The 20,265-nt window shown below is 38.9% G+C and overlaps 1 protein-coding gene across 1 annotated transcript in view; it reads right to left on the bottom strand.

Annotated features, from left to right (window-relative positions):
- The window catches only part of FREM3 (FRAS1 related extracellular matrix 3), a 95,416-nt gene that overhangs the window by 21,283 nt on the left and 53,868 nt on the right, over positions 1-20,265 (bottom strand). The window contains 2 exon segments of the mRNA XM_058302764.2: positions 3,726-3,875; positions 13,344-13,595. Coding sequence (XP_058158747.2) covers positions 3,726-3,875; positions 13,344-13,595 — 402 coding nt within the window.

Here is a 20,265-nt window from a genome sequence, read left to right as displayed (position 1 = left end):
CATTTATCACTTCAATCATTATTAGCGTATTTTCATTATTTTAATTATAATAATAAACAAATATCAGACAAATAAACAAGAAATTCCTCACCTCTCAATCTCTCTCTGTTTCCCAGGCTGTACATAGCTGCTATTTCTGGCTATTTTTATGAAATTATTTGTTTATTAAGCAGTTTTATTGAGATATATTCACATACCATGTGATCTATCCAAAGTGTATAATCAATGGCTTTAGTATAATCACAATGTTGTACATTCATCATCTCACAAATTTTAGAAAAATTTCGTTACTCCAAAGAGAAATACTCCACACCTTTTAGCATTCCTTCCTCAGACCTACATAACTACTAATCGCATTTCATCTTTATCATTGATTTAAATTTATATATTTTTTATGTTTACATACTATATAGATGGAATTATACCATATGTAGTACTCTGTGTCTGGTATCCTTCCCTTAGCATAATTTTTTTTTCTTTCTGATATTAACATTTTATAGTATTACCCTACATTTGTTCAGCTTCAAAGAAAAATGGTCTCATATATGCAATTTTACCCATATTCATATTAGATGTAATATATTTATATTTCACACACTATATTTAGTTCATGCTAGCACAATGATACAGTATTTGTCTTTTTGTATCTGGCTTGCTTCACTCAACATAATGTCCTCTAGGTTCATCCATGTTTTCATATGTTTCATGACTTCATTTCTTCTTTTTTTTGTCTTTATTTTTTTAATGTTACATTCATAAAAATATGAGGTCCCCATATACTCTCCACCCCTCTCATCCCACTCCTCCCCCCATAACAACAACCTCCTCCATCATGAGACATTCATTGCATTTGGTGAATACATCTCAGCACCACTCTGTACCTCGTGGTCAATGGTCCACACCATAGCCCACACTCTCCCACATTCCACCCAGTGGGCCATGGGAGGACATACAATGTCCGGTAAGTGTCCCCACAGTACCACCCAGGATAACTCCGAGTCCTGAAAATGCCACCACATCACATCTCTTCCTCCCACTCCCTACCCCCAGGAGCCACCACGGCCACTTTCTCCACACCAATGCCACATTTTCTTCGATTACTAATCACAATAGTTCATGAATAGAATATTCTATTCACCCTCATTTTTGAAGTACAGTTTTTCTGGATACAGAATTCTTGGTTGGCTGTTTTTCTCTTTTAGTACCTTAAATATATCTTACCACTTTCTTCTCACCTCCATAGTTTCTGATGATATGTCAACACTAAGTTATATCAACATTCCCTTGTATGTGATGCTTTGCTTTTCTCTTGCGCTTTCAGAATCCTCTTTTTATCTCTGATATTTGTCATTCCGAATAGCAGGTGCCTTGGGGTAGGCCTATTTGGACTTTTTGTTTGGGCTGCTTTGTCCTTGGATATTGATATTTATGTCTTTCATTAGGGTTGGGAAGTTTTCATGCATTATTTCCTCAAATATTCTTTCTTTCCCTTTTCCATTCTCTTCTCCTTTTGCAACACTAATAACAAATGTTTGTGTGTTTCACATCATCATTCAATTCCCTGAGAATCTACTCCATTTTTCCCCATTTTCTTCTCTTTCTGTTCTATCTATTCCAGTTCAGAGGTTCTGCCTTCAAAATCACTAATTCTTTCTTTGAGCAATTCATATCAGCTGTTATGTGCATCTGATATATTTTTAATCTCATCCATCATGTCTTTCATTCCCATAAGGTCTGTTACTTTTCTTTGCAGGCTTTCAAATTGTAATTTATGCTCTCCCAGTATCTTCTTAATATCCTTGATTTCCTCAGTCATATTTTCTTTCAATTCTTTGAATTAATTTAGGAGAGTTATGTGATTATCATTGATTAATTGTCTTAAATCATGTATCTCTTAAGGATATTTGGTTAGTTTCTTTGGTTGGGCCATCTCTTCCTGTTTCCTACTATGGCTTGTAATTTTTTGTTGATGTCTAGGCATCTAAATTTGTGAATTCATTATGATGGCAAATTTCTTCTTCTTGCCTAATGTTTCCCTCCCACACACAGAGCTTTTCTTTGATATTTGGTTAAATTTATTCTAAGTCTTTAAAATTGCCTGTCTTAAGTTATCAAAATTGGGTTAGGAACCCACTAACATTGTGCAGATTTTCTCCTGGGGTAGGATACAGAGAGTTTTTGTCCATGCGATTTCTGGGCCAGCCAGCAGATAGCACTCATCAGTGCACCTTTCCACAGAGATGTTTCAGTCTGGGCTTTCCTGTGTTCCGTGTTGAATCTTGGGAATGGAGATTCAAAGCCGGCTCTGCTATCTGAGAAAAGTCCCCTGACTGCCCCCTTCCCCTTTTCCCTTGAAAGAGCTGACAGGGAGGAAGATGTCTGCTTGCCACTCAGTTGGCTGCTGTATGAGCCAGGTGTTTTACCCTGGCTTAATATCCTGAGGGTGGGGGAGGATAACCCTTCCTGCCCTCTGCAGGGGCTTGGTGACTCACATTTGTCATTTTGGTTTCTTTGTCTCTGTCCCTGATCCTCCTGGGAGTTATGTAGCACTGTCCTGGCCTGCTGACCCCCAAAGCAGGTCCCTCAGATAACTTTTGCCTCTTTCTCTTGTTTTTGTGAGATCATTGAGCTCTGCCTGTTAGTTAGTCACTATCTTCCCACAATCCTCTTAATACATTTTTGGTTCCATGGATACATACAGAGTGAGAAATGGGGGAGAGAGAGAAGGAGAGAGAGGAAGGAAAAAAAAAGAGCTAGTAAGGATCATTAATGGTTTCAAGTACAAGATCCTATGATAGATTCACTGAAATGCCATTTCTTCCAAGGGCAAGCCCTGTGCTGCACACCTGTCTGTCTTTACTTTCCTTAACTATTTTGGGATACATGCTGAAATGGGGCTCCCATTTTCTAGATAATGCATATTTTACTCTCTTTATGCCAGGTCCTTTAGTGTAACTTTTTAGATTGCTGGATTTTATTTGTAGGATTTGTGCTTTTACTTTCCTTTTACCTTAAAATAGTCTCATGTGTTTTTGGATATATATATTGCTAGTCCTATACTGTGGCCATTAATATCCCAGGAGATCAAATGTCTGCATTCAGCAAATGAGATAACGTGAGTATCAGTGTAGATGGAAATGTCTCTGTCTTTTCTCATTGGACCTTACTTGTTTTTAGTTTTGTTTTTTTCTGGTAAAGCTGATAGGCTCAGAAGAGGAAATGATTTCCAGAATCGTCTAACCATGTGATGTTTATTGTCCATATCAAGAAGGCAAAGGTGAGTGGGACACATTTTCTTAAAGATAAGAAAAATGCCCAAGAGTCAGATGTGACAACTTGCTACCCTTCTAAGGTCTACTGGATGACTTGATTCTCCCAGGAGCTGGCCTTTGCTCAGCAGGAGTCTGGTGTTATAGAGGTACCTAGGTCTGAAATATAGTTCATGAGCATCTTACGGTATCTACATATTTTCTGAACTCAAGGAAATAATTTGGACTCGCTAAAAACAAGTGGGTAGGAACAAATCATAGAGGCAGCTGTTTGGATTTCTATTTATTTTTTAAACAGAATTCATTATACATACCGACCTTCTTTGTGATCAGGAAGAAAAACTTGGCATCAGAGCACATCAACAAAGATTAGGTATGCACTATTTAACAGACTAGACCCTGTGATAAAGTATATCATGATAAAAATGCTATCGTATTTCTAAATGGCCTTCTCACCTTCTGCTGATGCTGTCTTGGTCTTCCTGGGGCACACAGTGACAGAGAATGCCTGGGAAAGGTCAACACCTACCCTCCAGACACAAATCCCCATGTAACCAGCACTTCCATTGATGTGATACTCAGCATTCCCAAAGTGCAGGGCAGGCTCTAGGAGAGGCAGGAAAGGCCAAACTAAAAATGCTTCATCTTCTCAGGCTTACTGTGTCCTGTAGCCAGCATGAGGCTTCTATTTGTCATAATTGTCAGACTTCGCAGATAACACAGACCCTGCTCTTTAGCTCAAGGAGAAAAACAAAACACACAAAAAAACATGTAGAAGAGTTATGTGCCATTCCTTTGGACTCCAGGAAGTTTGGTGAGATAAAATAAGGTGGACTTCTACCCACTTTTCTGTTTTAAGAAATTTCTGTCATACATTTAGAAAATTGGCCAAGTGCTGTAACTCAGGCAAGTCAGCTGTTGTTTGGAAAAAGATGGTGGGGAATTTCGGGAGGCTTTTTCCAAGAGAAAATTGCTTTTTATGGTGAAGGAAAGTCGAGCCAGGATTCAGAATTTGGCATAATTGCTGAGTCTTTTCTCATGGCATTTGCAGATCACAGGGAGAGGCCAAGCTCCTGGAGGAGGCGGAATCCTGTTAGGGGTGATGCCAGAAACTCTGCTCCAAGAAGTAGAGAAGTTGCTCCTGAGAAGGAAGAAGGCTGAAGGATGCCAGCGCTGCCACCTGGCTTCCTAGACAGGTGAGAAAGGAGTGTACGCCTTATTCAGGGAGGGTAAGGCTGACTATAAAATGTCAGTAGAGGAACTCTATATTTTATGCATGATTTTTCTATAAACCTACAACTTCTTTTAAAAAATGAAGATTTGGCCAGGCAAAAATACTTGTCCACATCTGGTTTTCTCTGTTCTAAAAAGTAGCCTATTAGACTATTTAAAGCTTATACAAACTTTAGCTGTTATAGTGAACACACTGGCATGAAAGATGCCTTTAAGTGAATGTTTTTGTTGACTTGTTGCATCTGGAGGCCAAAAAACAAAAAAGCGAACATCAGAAAGCAGCTTCACTATGCTGAGGTAGTAAAATGGAAAATCAAAGTTATAGAGATGACACCTTTGCATACTATCATAACAAAAAAGCAGATCTGAATTAACAACTAGAAGAGATACTGAAATGGAGTTTTTAGAGGGCAGAAATAAGTTTTAATAAGTATTATTTCTCATGATGCATTTTAGCAGATCACTAAACTCCTGAGGAAAGTCTTATTAAAGGTTTTACTCTGTCATATAAAACCTCTCATAATCTGACTCGAGTCCATTTTCTTTCCGGAATCATCAAGTACTACACCCCGCTTTGTGCCCTGCTCCGCAGTAACAACAAATAGCTTACCATACTCCTGCAGGCTGTTTGCTGTGCTGATAGTGTTCTCTGAGCTGGGACTTGTACCACTGGACGCCTATTCATTCTTTAAGACCTTAATAAAGAGTTACCAGCCTGGGACTCTGTATTTGAGCCTCTCAAGAAATTAATCATTCTTTTCCTGTACTTCCCTGGCATTTTGAATAGTTCTATAACTGTAACTGGTGATGACCCAGACTTGCTGTCTGCTCACCTCTCAGGCCTGTTGCAGTGAGAGGAGGGTTGTACTCAGGGAAGGGTGGCGAGGACATCCTCTTTTTTTCTTCTTGATGAGAGCATCCATTCAGTCTCTATTTTTGCTAATGGATGTTTCTGATGCCTTCAGACTTGGGGCAGGGAAGGAGCAGAGGCAGGTAGAGCAGACAGTTCTTTCTTGATAGATATAATCATTCTGATCAGCACAGTTTTAGCTTGGAAAATGGAAGAAAATGGATTCTTTTTTTTTTTTATCATGGGCACTGTAGCAGTTTGATATTATTTATGAATTCCAAAAATAGATACTGGATTATGTTTGTAAACTGATCTGTTCCTCCGGGTGTATTAGGTTGTATTAAATTCAGAGGTTTCACTTTTACTTGATTAAATAATGATGAAGGTTTTGATTGGGCCATGTCAGTAGGAAAACTACATGGCAGAGGAGTTAGAGGAGGTAGTGGAGTTTTGGATGCTGGGACCCAGGGAAGAAAACACAGAGAAGAGGAAAACAGAGGAATAGAGACAGCTCCATAGACATGGCAGAGCACCTTGGAAGAGAAAGTGCCTGAAAGTCTACAGCTGACCTTGTGGAGAGAACAGAGCAGCTGAGCCCAGAGAGGAACAAGCCCCGGGAGAGAGACGAGATTTATCTAAGCCTACAGCTGAGATTGGAAGAAGCTGGGACCATGGAGCCTTAGGAGGATGACGGAGGCTGAATCCTTGCAGACATAGGCAGCCATATTGCTCAAACATGTGGCAACAGACCTTGGTGAGGGAAGTAACTTAGACTTTATGGCCTGGTAACTGTAAGCTGCTACCCCAAATAAATATCTTTATAAAAGCAAATAGATTTCTGGTACTTTGCATCATCATCCCTTTGGCTGACTAATACATGTACTCTCATCTGAACTTACCTTGATGTGAATGAAGAATCTTTTTCTAATTGGTCACTGACTCCTTCCCCAACATATTAGCATTCACCAATACCTCTGCTGAGGTCTGTTCACTCCTCCAGATGGTGCTTCTGGACAAGACCTAAGCAAATCCATGCTGGCTCGCTCTTACTTGCTGGCCCACATCTGGTCCCTGGTAACCATCCTGCATTCTTTGCCTTGGTAAACTCTGGGCCTGTTGCCTTCCCCAATGCAGCCCCTCTCTTTTGCTCATCCATCAATGCTGCCAACCAGCTAAACTCACACTTTGAGCTTTCTAGGCAAAGTCAGATGCCAGTTCACTGTATCCTCAAAAATTCAGGTGACACACATTATACTTCCCAAATGTTCTCCTTAGAACCTTCTCTTCATCTCACACCTTTTTGGAAAATGAAAAAGTTAAATCTACCATTCTAACACTACATTCTGTTTTTATCAAAGCCCTACAAATCTTTAAAGGTCAGGGAAGACAGACAGACCATATGTCTTTGTTCCCTCAGTGTTGCAGGGGCCAGCATAAGTACTTAAGTATTTATTGAAAGGATAGTTTTAACTTACTTTGATATTTTAACTTACTATAAGGATTTTTTCCCCTCAAGACAGGACAAAGTGATCTGCTTTTATAGCAGAGAAATTATTCTGTGTGATATTGGGGAAGAGTGAGAGGTAAGAAAGATTTTAAAAATTGGATCAGTTATACTCATGTCAGAGGAAATAATGTAACAACTCAAGTCTTTCTGAGATAATAGATGCAAGAAGAAAATACCAACACTTAGAGGAAAAATCATGAAATTCTTCTGATTTAGCGTGCCAGAACTGCTATGACAAATACTACACAATGGGGTGGCTTAAAAAATAGAAGAACTTATTGTTTCATGGTTTTAGAGGCCAGAGGCCCAAATCAAGGTGTTGGCATGGCCACACTTTCTCTCCAAGTCTGTAGTTCTAATGCTGGCTTGCCATATTCCTTGGAGTTCCTTGACTTGCATTTCTGCTCCGTCTCATGGCAATACACCTGCTCTCCTCCTGTGGCTTCCTCTGACTTCTGGATCCTGTCCTCTGGTTTCTCCCAGTTTCTAGTTTCTACTGACTGACCGTATCCAACTTTCCCTTCATTATAAGACCTCCAGTAACATGCATTAAGACTCATCCTGATTCAACTTGGCCACACCTTAATAATATCTTCCAAATATCCTATTTACAAACACGTTCATACCCAGTTGTCTTTTGTGATGGACATGATTCAACCTACCACATCTTGCAAGGTAGCTGTGTGCATGGTGCATCAGGGGACTGACCCTAACAGAGAAAACATTCTGTGTAACCCAGCAGAATCTATGAGTACTCTTTACCTTACTTAGCTCTTTCTGAAAAACTGAGATACTGGAAATGGTTCTTAAGGATGAGTAATTATGGGTGTATGATGTCTTGACCACAGCATACTTATATTAAATGGATTCCAAAGACAAAGATTTGCTTTTAGGTTCTTTAAAAGAGAATGTCCTTTCAAAGGAAACAAGAAAAAGAGATATGATAAGGCAGAAAATGAAGCTGTCAAAAGAAATATGACCATCTTTTAGAACAAGTGTCCGTGGAAAGATTTCAGGGGGTCCATGAGCTTGAATTGGAAAAAAAAAACCAGCTTATTATTTGCCCTGTAACTGAAATCTAGCATTTTCTTCACTTTATGAATGAATGTAATGAATAAATTACAGTACTGGATTTTGTAAGTTTTCTTCCTTTCTTGGCTCTGTATTTTTACTTTCTTTTTATACTTATCATTGGAGACATCCCCCAATTTCTCTGTTCCAAATATAGGAAGATTTAAAACTACTAAGGTTTTAAAAGTAAAAATTAAGTGGGGTATAAGGTTGTACTCAAAGATAACCAAAATCAAAAACACATCTTTAAAAAATGGATATTAAGGCTTTTATTTACTTATTTTTGGGGGGTGCTAGAATGTTTGTTGAAAATAAAAAATAGACTGAGGAAGTTGGAGAGCACTGATTGAAGACTGTATAAAAGTAATTCAGTAGTGTCACAACATGGTCATGTTTTTCTTGAGAACTAACTTTAGACTATAATACTGTGTGTGATAAACTTCACTAACCTACATATTTTTTAATGTTTTTGTGGAAATATATATAGTGCAAAATTTTCCATTTTCACCTCTTTGATACATACAGTTCTGTGATATAGATTACATTTAAATATTGTGCACTATTACCACCACTACCTACCAAAACTTTTTCACCATCCCAAACAGAAATTGTGCATCCGTTAGACATTAACTCCTTATTTCTGTCCCTTCCCTGACCCCTAATCCCTGGTAACCTGAAATCTACTTTATATCTCTGTGAATTTACTTATTCTATGTATTTCATATAAGTAAGATCATATAATATTTGTCCTTCTGTGCCTGGATTATTTCACTCGATATGATGTCTTCAAGGTTCATCCATGTTGTAGTATGTGGCAGAGCTTCATTCCTTTTCATGGCTGAATAATATTCCATTATATGAATATACCACATTTTGCTTATCCATTCTTCTGTTCATCTGTTGAAGGACACTTGGGTTTCCTCCACCTTTCAGCTATTATGATTAATGCTGGTTGAATATTGGTAAAAGTCTATTTGAGTCCCTGTTTTCAATTCTTTTAAGTATATATCTAGAAGTGAAATTGCTGGATCAAATGGTAGTTCGATGTTTACCTTTCTGAGGAAATGCCAAACTGTTTTCCACAAAAACTGTACCATTTTACGTTCCCTCCAACAATGTATAAGGTTTCCTATTTCTCCATCAATACTTATTTTCCAAAATAAAATAGCCATCTTAGTGAATGTGAAGCAGTATATCACTGTGGTTATGATTGTGTACTTCTCTAATGGCTAATGATATTAAGCATCTTTTCATTTTTAATGTGCTTATTGGGCATTTTTATATCATCTTTGGAAAAATGTCTATTCAAGTCCTTTGCCCATTTTTAAAATGGGTTGTTTGTCTTTTTGTTGCTGTGTTGTACTAGTTCTTTATATTTTATATTCTGAATATTAAGCCCTTATCAGATAGGTGATTTCCAAATATTTTCTTCGATTCTGTTGGCTATCTTTTCACTTTCTCAATACTGTACTTTAAAGGTCTTCTATTTATTTTTGTATATTCCTCCATATATCTACTCTTAGAGCTTAGTTTAATTTAGCTCATTTTACTGACTTTGTTCATATAATGCTGTGGTGCTAAAAAAAGTTCATTTCTGGTGTTTTTTACTTTCACTGTAGAATTTAATTAGTGTCAATTTATTGTCTCAGTGGTCACCATGATTTACAGGTGTAAGTTTATTGTTTAGAATTGAATCAACAGAGTCAAAGAAAGAGAAAATGTAGCCACGGTTTACTAGGATATATATGGGATTATGAAGACAGCAGTGATCACAAAGGAAACCATTATTTGCATCCTTCATTGTCTTTCAAGTACAGCCAATAAAGGCATTGTCATTTCTAATTTTTCCTACTTAATTATATAGCTCCAAATACTGAGAGGCAAGCAACTTGTTATTTTATAAGTGAGGAAAAAATTCCCTTTCAGTGTCTTATAAACTTTATGTACTCACTATTTCCTAAACAAACTGTTAATTTAATGCCAGTTTTATTCTTCTGTAAAGCCAAGCACATTTAAAGTGTTTTCTTTGGTGGGCTACTTAAATTATCTTCTGGTTCTCCCTTTCATTTTGGGCATTTTTCATTTTCACATGGAAATTTAGCTTGTGAAGCAACTGACAATATGCACCAGCCCTTTTATTGTAGATTCTTGCTCCCATATAAAGTAGCAAGTTGTTTGCATCTCTTTCTTCCAACTTCACTGATGAACATTCAGATTCTTCGTTCAATTATACAGCCTCAGTCAGCATGTGCCCACATAAAATGAGACAAAGATACTGAGGCAGCGCTATTGAAAGAGGATCAGGACCCATTGCAAGTCCCATTGTTCACCTGTGTAGAGAGAACCAACATCAAAGACCTGGCATTTAGTACTTCTTGGCATATGTGCATATGTAGACATGGGCTTCAAGAGGTGTCGGCGGGGAGTCGTGCCACCGGCACGGATGTTGGTTTCGCTTTCTCTGCCGCCACCACCGCGGTGGCTGCTGGAAGCCTTCCTCGCACCGCCTTCGTGAGCCGCGGGCTGTCGACACACCTCACACAGCCGTGTGCCGGGGACTGCTGGCCGGGGCTACTAGTCGGCAAAGGCGGACCGCGCTACAAACTCACGCAAGCCACTGGCCAGGAGAAGTAGACAGCTTTATTGACAGAAGCGGGGGAGCCAGGACGCGTGGGCTTATGCGCGATCTGCGAGCTAGTCAATCCGGGAAGGGGTAGTGGACGGGAGTTATATAGGGTGAACGCGGAAACATTATCTGATTGGTTGGGACAGCAATATGTCTATATATGGACTAGACAAAATGGCGGAAGGAGATGAAATGGTGGTGCAGCGCATGTGCACTGTCCTCGCCTCGTGACTCAGTGCTTTGAAGACCATCCCTGAGTTTACTCAAGGGCATGTGGGGGCTAGAGTTTACTCATAGTCCCGTGTCTTGTAGCGCAAGTCTCATGGCTTGGACGGCTGCACTGCCGGGCCTTAAAGAGGTACCTGTGAAGTGACTGTTATGGAATAGGGAGAGCTTGACAAACACTTGAAAGGTTGCAACCCTTTTACCTAATGATTGGGCCAAACTGTGGTGACTGATGGTGGTTTCCTGTGAGCTTCAAACATGAAGGAAGCTCCTGTTTCCAGTATTACCAATCACCACATGCTGTTCCATATAGTGACCTGAAAAGGAAGAAAGGACTCTCCTGTAGAAAGCTTTGCTATCTATTGGTGGTAAGAGCATCTCAGAACCACCCCATGGAAGCAACACAGTAGACTGCAAAGAGCTATGGGCTCAGGGGCTGGAATCTGGGCTTTAAATGGCTGGGTGATCTGGGAAAGTCACTTAGTAGGTTTGGCCTCAAAGATGAGATAACTAATCCACATGTTTCCACACCTTCCATTTCTAAAATTTTATGCTTCTATGAATCTAGAAGGAATCTTGTTTATTTCCTGCCCTTAGGCAAGACTTACCTATAAACAATTCAAGTAATAGAATATTGCATATTCTCTTCTTAAAAGTTTTTTAAAAAGATTATTTAATCTCTCTCTGCAGTATATTTTGATACCTAGACCTTTACCAGAAAGTTATTCCTAAAGTCTAACCTGAGTTGCAATGGCTGCAAATTATTACTAGGATGCTTTAGTTCTAGGAAAACTCCAGAACAGTGGTTCCCCCTTGAGAATATGTTTCTTTGTTCTTTACTGCAGTTTCCCCAATGCCTAGCACAGTCCCTGGCACATAATAGGGGATCAATAAATACTTTTTGAATGAATAAATTCACAACAAGAGGTTCTTCCCCATAAATGTCATAAATGTAAAATATGTGGTTAATTCTCCATTCTATTGACTGTAGGAGTTGGGCCTGTGGCATTTCAGCACAAGGAGTTCCTAATTGTGTCCTTTGCCATTTGTAACTTTTGCCATTTGTAACTCACTCCATTTGTAACTTTGTCCAAGCTATTACCTACCTGGCATGCTGTGGCTCTCCATTTTTCCATCTCCATATTCTACCCACATTCTACCTACCCAACCAAATTTAGCACAAATGGCACCTTCTTCCTTGAGCTCCTCCAGCTGGAAGCAGTCACTACCTCTCCTAATTCCCTTAAGTCTTTCTCCTGTGCCTCTCTTGCCATTCTTACTTTTTACCTTTCACTATCATTAGTCCACAGTATTACTAGAATAGGGATTGAAGAATTAGCAAAAGGTCGTGCAACTAGAAGAGGGGAATCCAAAGATCAAGAATTAGGTTGTGTCCAGGACTTAGAGTCAGATGTGAAACCTGGAATAGGAGGGATGTGTGTAGAGCAGGGAAGTTTCCCCACACTTGGAGGTCATCTTTAGGTTCTGTCCTTATTTCTTGACATAGCTCTCAGTTCAGTGGAAGCTCTGTGCTGAATCCATCATGCAGTTACACTAATTTAGGGTCTATAATAGCAGCCCAGTGTAATCCAGCCTAGAACTGAACACAATAACTCACAGCCACACAAATCCTGCCAGAGGCATGGTTGCAATGTGAAGCAGTTGATCTAATTTGAAACTAGTAACAAAATAGTCTGATCTTGACCTTGTCTTTAATCATTATTTTCCTTTAAAGTGCTTTTTATGGAAAGGGCTACCAAAACCTAGGAAAATAGTATTGGCCTTGATACTTCTCATTGTGTCATGGTGGGGGATGGGGATGGAGGCTTTGTGTTGAGTGAGAAAGCCTCCTCTCCGTGAAAGGCAGCTGGGCTCCCCCAGGACTGAAGCCAAACTCCCTGCCAGGTACTCTCAGAAGAGAGGTCTGTATGCCTAATTGTGGGAACTCGAAGATACCCTGTTCCTAGTCAAAGATGGGTCTACTTTTTGTTGTGAGGGCCCTCATGTTGCTACCATAAAGGTGGTCTCTGTGTAATCAGATATTTGAGCTAGATCCTCTTCTTAGCTTCTACATAGTGTTAGCACACATTCTTGAGCTGTTTTTTTAAATAAATAAAGTCATACTCAAATATTTAATCTTCCTGTTTGCCCTTGATGTTGTTGATGTCTGTGTTTGAAAAACTCCTCACAACCTTTGGAGAAAAAGAAACATCAAATGTTCCTTTAAAAGATAACAAATACTATTCAGCCATAAGAAAGAATGAGGTTCTGAGCCATGCTGCCACATGGAAGAGCCTTGAAAGCACTGAACTAAGCAAGGCACAGCAAGACTTGATATCACTTATGAGAAACAGCAAATCTGCCGAGACAGAAAGTAGATTAGGGGTTATGGGGGGGGGGGGGGAGGAGGAGGAAGGGAAGTATATATTTGGTGGATATGGAATATATGTAAGTAAAATTTTTTTAAAAAGATAATTTAAGCAAGAATTGTCTTTCAACTGTTGGGAGAAAGTGTGACAAGGCAGCTATTAGCAAGAATCCATAAGAAGGAAATAGACCGACCATTGTCACTATCAGCCAGGATAATCACCTTGGTGGTGGGGAATCTGGCCCCAAGTTGCCCTCCCATTGGTAGGGTCAATGAAACGCTGAAGGATTCCTCCTCTTTGTAAAGGGAGTTGTCAATGACCAGGACCCGGCAGGTCCTCTCAGTCTCACCCTTGTTAAAGGGGAGGATACTGGTGTGGTCCTCTGGACGTGAGATGTAGTCAGAGAAGGATAATGCTGTGGAAGAAATTGTGCTTGTGGCAGACCCTACATGAGTTTGAGAAGGAACAGGGAACGTGAGAAAGAAATGGAATTCCAAACAGGAAACTTTTTCCCTGTTGGTTTCTCAAACTGGTTTTAGATGAGGTATCTGAATAATTCATATTGTAATTAGAAGACTTTTAGAACAGACTCGGCATTTTGACTGATCCAGATTTAGTAGTTTTAAATAGGATATATATTGAATAAGGTTTCAGAGATGAGGGGCCAAATGAACCAAAGGATTTAACATGGTAGGGGTAGTTTAGCCCAATCTTTTTTTTTTTTTTTAATGTTATAGATGGAAAAATTGAAGTACAGCAAAATTAGGACTAGAGAATCTTTACCATGATAATGGTATAGATTGTTCTTTTACCCCCATCCTGCCCACAGTAGTAGAGCTGTGACCTGTACCTATGCAATCTGACTAGAGTTTCTTAAACCACTTCATAATCTAATCAAAAATAGAAAATTACTTATTTTACTGGGAGTTCAGCATTGGAGGATTTCAGTTTAGATTTAGTGGATTTTAAAATTCACTCTAATAATTTAGATATACTGATTCACCAACTTAAAATGCACTATTTGATGAATTTTGAGAAATAGTTACATAACCACTACCATAATCATAACATAGACCATTTTCATCCCTTCACTAAAGTTGACTTGTACCCCTCTAAAATTCATTCCCTTTCCCTACCTCCAGCCTTTGGCACTGATTGCTTTTTGTCATTATGAATTTGCCCTTTTTAGAATTTCATAAAAATGGAATCATACTATGTGCTGTCTTTTGTGTCTGGTCTCTTTCCTTTAGCCTAGTGCTGCTGAGATTCATCTGTGCTGCTGTATGCATCAGGATTTTTTCCCCTTTTATATTACTAAGTAGGGTTCCACGGAAGAAATATAACACCGTTTGTCCATTTACCAGTTGATGAATATTTGACCTGCTTCCAGTTTTAGTTATTTTGAATAATGCTGTTATGAACAGTCTAGTACAAGACTTTGAGTGGTCATATAATTTTATTTCTTTAGAGTAAATACATAGGAGAGGGATTTCTGGGGTCCAGTGAATTTTTGCAGTATTAAAAACAGCAACATCTACAGGTTCAGAGCTAAAAGGAAGAAAAGTAGTCACAGAAATGTAAATGACTGTTTTCTAGCAGATTCAGGGAGATCAAAGACTATATGAAATAACTCAATATACTATACTAACTGAGCAATTTTTGAAAAGTAGAAGTATTTCCCACCATAGCACTCCTTGATAGGAGGCAATAGGAATATGACAGTGGACTTAAGGACTAGAAAATGTAGCAAGGGTCTTGCTTATTGTTATGATGTATGTACACACACATGAAAGCACCGATATCTGCCATCTTCTTGTTAATATTAATAAATACAGTTGGCATTTGTGACCCCATATTGCATGTATACCTACAGCTTGCTAGAAAAATGAAAGTGGTCTCCAAATTGGCTCCAAAGAATTTGATCAGAGGATACAGGCTGGCGAAATATTTCACAATGATATTTTGATAGAACAAATTTTAGAATTTAGGAAATAACAAATGGGCTGTGTTTTGTTATTCTGGGAGCCTAAAAATGCTGGAGCTGGAGAGATTTATGAGAATAAAATGTGTTTACTAGGGCAGAGGAAGAAATTGCTAGAAACAGACAGGTACAAGGGGGCCAATCCTGTGCTGGGGGAGCTAACCTGGTCTTTGAAACCTTTCTTCTTCAGAACAACATTCTCTCTCTGGGAAATCTATGCTTCAAAGAGTTCTTGGAGCTTAAGTCAACAATAAGAAGCTGGCTTTCAGGATATCAGAGACACATGTTATCTTAAACATCAGAGACAAGCATCCCGCGACTGAATGGGGAGGTAAGTTGCTAGCAATATAGAAAGGCCCATAGGAGGAGATGAGACATTCTCCATTTGTCAAGGAGAGTTCTTGTGCTCCAGGACATAATAAAAAAAGAAGGAAATTAGGTCTAAGCTGGGGGTTCTTAACCAGGGGCCCATAAGTTTGAATTAAAATTTAAAAACACAGTGTAGTGTGGACTGAGTAAGTGGTTCATAGTTTTCATTTGACTGGCAAAGGGAACCATGGAACAAAAAAGGTTAAGAACCCCTGGTCTAAGCATTTACAACAATCTTATTAAATAAAAAACAATCTTTGAAATGCTGAACTTAAAAAAATTTTTTTTTTTTTTTTTAAGAATAGGAAAACAGAAGACAATTTCTTAATTTAGGAACCAGATGCTGGAAGTGGATATGGCTCCAGTGATTGAGCTACTACCTACCACATGGGAGTCCCAGGTTGGTTCCCAGTGCCTCCTAAAGAAGATGAACAAAACTGCAAGGTGACACAATGGACAGGCGTGTCTAGCTGATGCAATAAGAGACACGAGGAAAACGTAACAAGAGACAAAACAGGGCAGGGAGTAGAGTTGGCTCAAGAAATTAGGTGCCTTCTTCCTACATTGGTGGTCCTAGGTTCAGTTCCCAGTGTCTCCAAAGAAAAAAGTAATACCAGCACACAACAAGCAAACATAGTGAATGCAAATAACAAGGGGTTGGGGAGAAATAAATAAAATAAATCTTAAAAAAAAAGCCAGATGTTTTAAAAGGACTATATATTGGAGAATATATATATTTTTAATTGAAAACAATTTTTTAATTTATTTTTTTAAGGTCACATTAAAAAAAATGAGGTCCCCATATACCCCCACCCCCTTCCCCCACTCCTCCCCCCATAACAAGAATACAGATTTTGATTTGCCCTAGTTGTCAAGTGTTAGCTTGAATCATGTCCCCCACAAGAGGCACACTGAGATCCCACTCTTGTGGGCATGAACCCTTTTGTGAATAGGACCTGTGAAGATGCTATTAGTTAAGGTGTGCCCAAATTGAACGAGGGTGGGCATTAAACCAATATGCTGAAATCCCTATAAGCAAAGGATATTGGACACAGGGAGAAGCCACAGGGAACAGCCAGAAACTGGAAGCCAATGGAACCTGAAGAGAAAGGAGAAAACTCCTCCATGTTCATTGCCACGTGACAGAAAATTCAGGAACCCCAACAACTGCTGACTAGCTAGAAGATACTGACCCTGGGAGGAAGCACACCTTCTAGGCTCTGACACCATGAGCCAATAAAATCCTGTTATTAAGCCAACTCATTGTATGCTATTTGTTTTAGCAGCCAGGAAACTAAATCATCAAGCATGCAGAATGTTGGTATGACAGGTAGTGTGAAAAAGATCCTTGTCAAAATTTCACATTTACCTCCTCAGAATGAACACCAAATGTGCATCCATGTTGGACTTGAATAGTAAATATGGAATACTATCTTTACTAAATAGTAACTATGTTTATTAAATCTTTTTCCCAATATATTTTACCTAATGAATAGTATTTATCCTAATTTATGAAGTAAAGACCATTGGGATTTTTCCCTATTCTGTTTAAATTCTTTTAGCCCACTGATCTAATGATTGAAATGGACATGATATTTGAGTAGGTAGATTTTGGGGGTAAATGAAAAACTGAAATATAATTCTTTTTTTGAAAGTACTTTGGCTGTAGAATGCTACTGAAACAGAAAGCAAAACAGTACATTTTAGCAAGGTTTTTTCATAAAAAGAGTTGTTGCAAAAAAAAAATCTAATTAAATCTCATTATCAGAAAATTCAGTTTATCTAAATGGTCCATTCCATCTAGCATTCTGGAAAATTTACTTTGGGAAAACATTCAATCTTTTATATATATATATATATATTCAATATATATATATTCAAGAACACAGAATACTGGCATTTGTTTTAATAAAAAGAAAGCTCCATTTTATAAGTGTCAACTTAAGAATCCTCAGAAGTTAGAGAGAAAATTCTGCAAACAGCAAATATCATCTGAGATATAAGATAAGATCCTTGAAAATGGACTGTATATATGCCTTAATAATAATGAAACATCTCTAAGGAGTATGAATTTGTGGTTTCCAGTTTCCTTTCAAAAGATGCATTAGCACTCAGACCTCAGGCCTTGTTAGGGCTACTTGGATCAGTTTTTGTGCTATAGCATCTTTGTTGGAAAACTTAGAGAAGGCTATCATGCAACACATGCCTTGCTATTTCCAGAGGGCATTATGAGGCTGGGTGGACTATAGGTCTTTCCTGAGAATGAGTTTACCATGGTGTAAATACTCCCACCACAGCCAATTTCAAGCTAACAATGTGAAGTCACTGAACCCAGAATTGAGAAGAGATGCAAAATCAGATCTCATGATTATAAACTGCATCCTCACATTACTGGGAATTTGAGAAAGTATCTATAAAGTGATTTTTAAAATTGTTTTTTGGCAGAAGAATATAGCTCAGTCTCTGCTGCTACATAATTTTTTTTGAGGTACTGGGGCAGGGCATTGAACCCCGGGACCTTGTATGTGGGGAGCTGGTGCTCAACCACTGAGCTACATCGGCTCCTCTGAGTTGGTTTTTTCACTTGTTTGCTTGTCGTTTGCTCTTTATTTTTAGGAGGCACTAGGGACAGCACCGTTCCTCTACTGCTACAGCCTACTCTTGATTTATCAAAATTATAAATGTTACTTAAAGTCAGTGAAAAATTCCCATCATGAAACTATACTAAAGAGTAATTGAATCACTACATTAAATATTTGATAACTTCATGAGGTTGCCAGGACATTTTATCAATGAGAAAATTGAGGCAGAGAAAGTTCCAGTTGCCTAAGAGTCAAGTCAACTTCTGGTAGTCAGCTTGGGCCTTTTTCACTTTCCCACATTTTCTTTGAGCTATTTCTTGTTTATAAATTCTTTTAAGCATATACGTTTTCTGTAATATATTATATTTTTTAATAGGGCACTAAGACAAAGTCATACCTCTTTAAAAGCACAGCAGCTAACCCCTGTAGGAGCAAGCAGCCTTGAGCAGCCCCCAGTACTAGTTCATTTCAAGAACCAAGATGAGCCCATGGTGAGGGAGGTAGGAGAGTGAATGGACAGAGAGAAGAGTGAGGTAAACTGGCTGTCGGAGCATGAGGCTTCTATCCAAACCAGCCTTTGGGACTTGTTTCCAGCAGCTTGGCAGAACAGGTACTCTGGGGTGCTCTCCCTCTGTAAATCAACTAGAAAAAAGAAAAAAAATCTGGCTTTCTGGGCTCACAGGAAGTAAGGGAAATCATCAAGGGCTAAAATGTCCTTCTGAGAGCAGCTGCAAGGTCACACTGCAGAGGGAGACTGGGCCTTGGGCCTTTGGCAAGGTCAGGGTGCTGAATCTGAAAGTCTGTGATTAAGACTAGGGACAGAAGGGGAACTTGAGTATTCCCGGGTCACTAGTGTGCTCTGGGTCCTGGAGGAAGCAAAGCAAATGTTCCCTTGGTGGAAGGCATCTTCAGTTGAGGTCTCATATCTTTTACAAATTAAAGTCAAATAACAATGAAAAGATTAAAAAAAAAAGATGATGAAAAATGACTTTTAAACTAAGAGATGTCTTCTGATAAAATTATATAGAGAAAGCTCTGAGGACTCCTCAGAGCCAGACACACAAACGAACACACACAACAACAAAACAAAACCAGTGCACTACTTTATCTTTTAACTTCTTCTTGAGTTTCCTCTGGATAGCTTTTGAAATTTGAAATTCCCACAAAGGTGGCTGTATTAGTCAACCAAAAGGGGTGCTGATCCAAAGTACCAGAAATCTGTTGGCTTTTATCAAGGAAATTTATTTGGGGTAGAAGCTTACAGTCACAAGGCCCTAAAGAGTCCAACTCAAGGACCACAGGTAATTTCTCACCCAAAGTCATTTGCCACTTGTTGAAGTAAGATGGCAGGCAATGCCTGCAAGGGTTCAGCCTTCCTTCTTCCTCTTACAGCTCCGTGGTCCCAGCTTCTTCCAGTCTCAGCTGTAGGCTGACATAAGGCTCGGCTCTCAGGGATTCCTAGCTGCTCTTTTCTCTTCAGCTGAGGAAACTGTCAGGCTCGTCTCTCTTCCTGCGGCCTCTGCCATGTCTATGGAGCTGTCTCTCTTCTTTTGTGTTCTTATTCTCTGTGTATCTATTTCCATGTTCTTGATTGAGCATCCCTTTTTATAGCCCACCAAGGGGGCAGGGACTCAACCATGTATACCCTAATAACATAGTTGAATCAAAGCCCTAATCTTGATTTTTAAAAGTAAAAGTGAAACCTCTGAATTTAATACAATCAAAGGGATATCATGCCCAGAAGAACAGACCAGTTCACAAACCCAATCAATATCTATTTTTGAAATTCATAAATAATATCAAATGCCGCAGGGGCCTACCCAGATAGTCAGTGAAGCCCCTATTTAATTGCACTTGACCCAATACAAAATAAAGTCCACCTGCCCTAAAACCACCCCTCTAAGATAAATAAACTCCTGTCCAATCAATAGGAGTCAAGATAACTTCCTTTTTATGGCTATAAAAATTATTTCCTGTCTCTAAAAGATACAAGCTATTTCTGATTTTTTGTAAGTGATCTGGCTTCCACTGCTGTAGCAAAACTTTGGTGTCCTAAATAAAATGCTGTAATCTGCAAACTCTACTCCAATTTGTCCTTTGATACTTCTTAACAGCAACAATGGAAGTCAGAAAACAGTGGAACAATAACTTCAAATAATTGCCAACCTAGAATTTAAGAATGG

This window comes from Dasypus novemcinctus, chromosome 1 (assembly GCF_030445035.2).
Source record: "Dasypus novemcinctus isolate mDasNov1 chromosome 1, mDasNov1.1.hap2, whole genome shotgun sequence".
In the NCBI taxonomy this organism is placed as follows: domain Eukaryota; kingdom Metazoa; phylum Chordata; class Mammalia; order Cingulata; family Dasypodidae; genus Dasypus; species Dasypus novemcinctus.
Note: the sequence above shows the minus strand (reverse complement) of the source record. Positions and strands in the feature narration are given on the sequence as shown.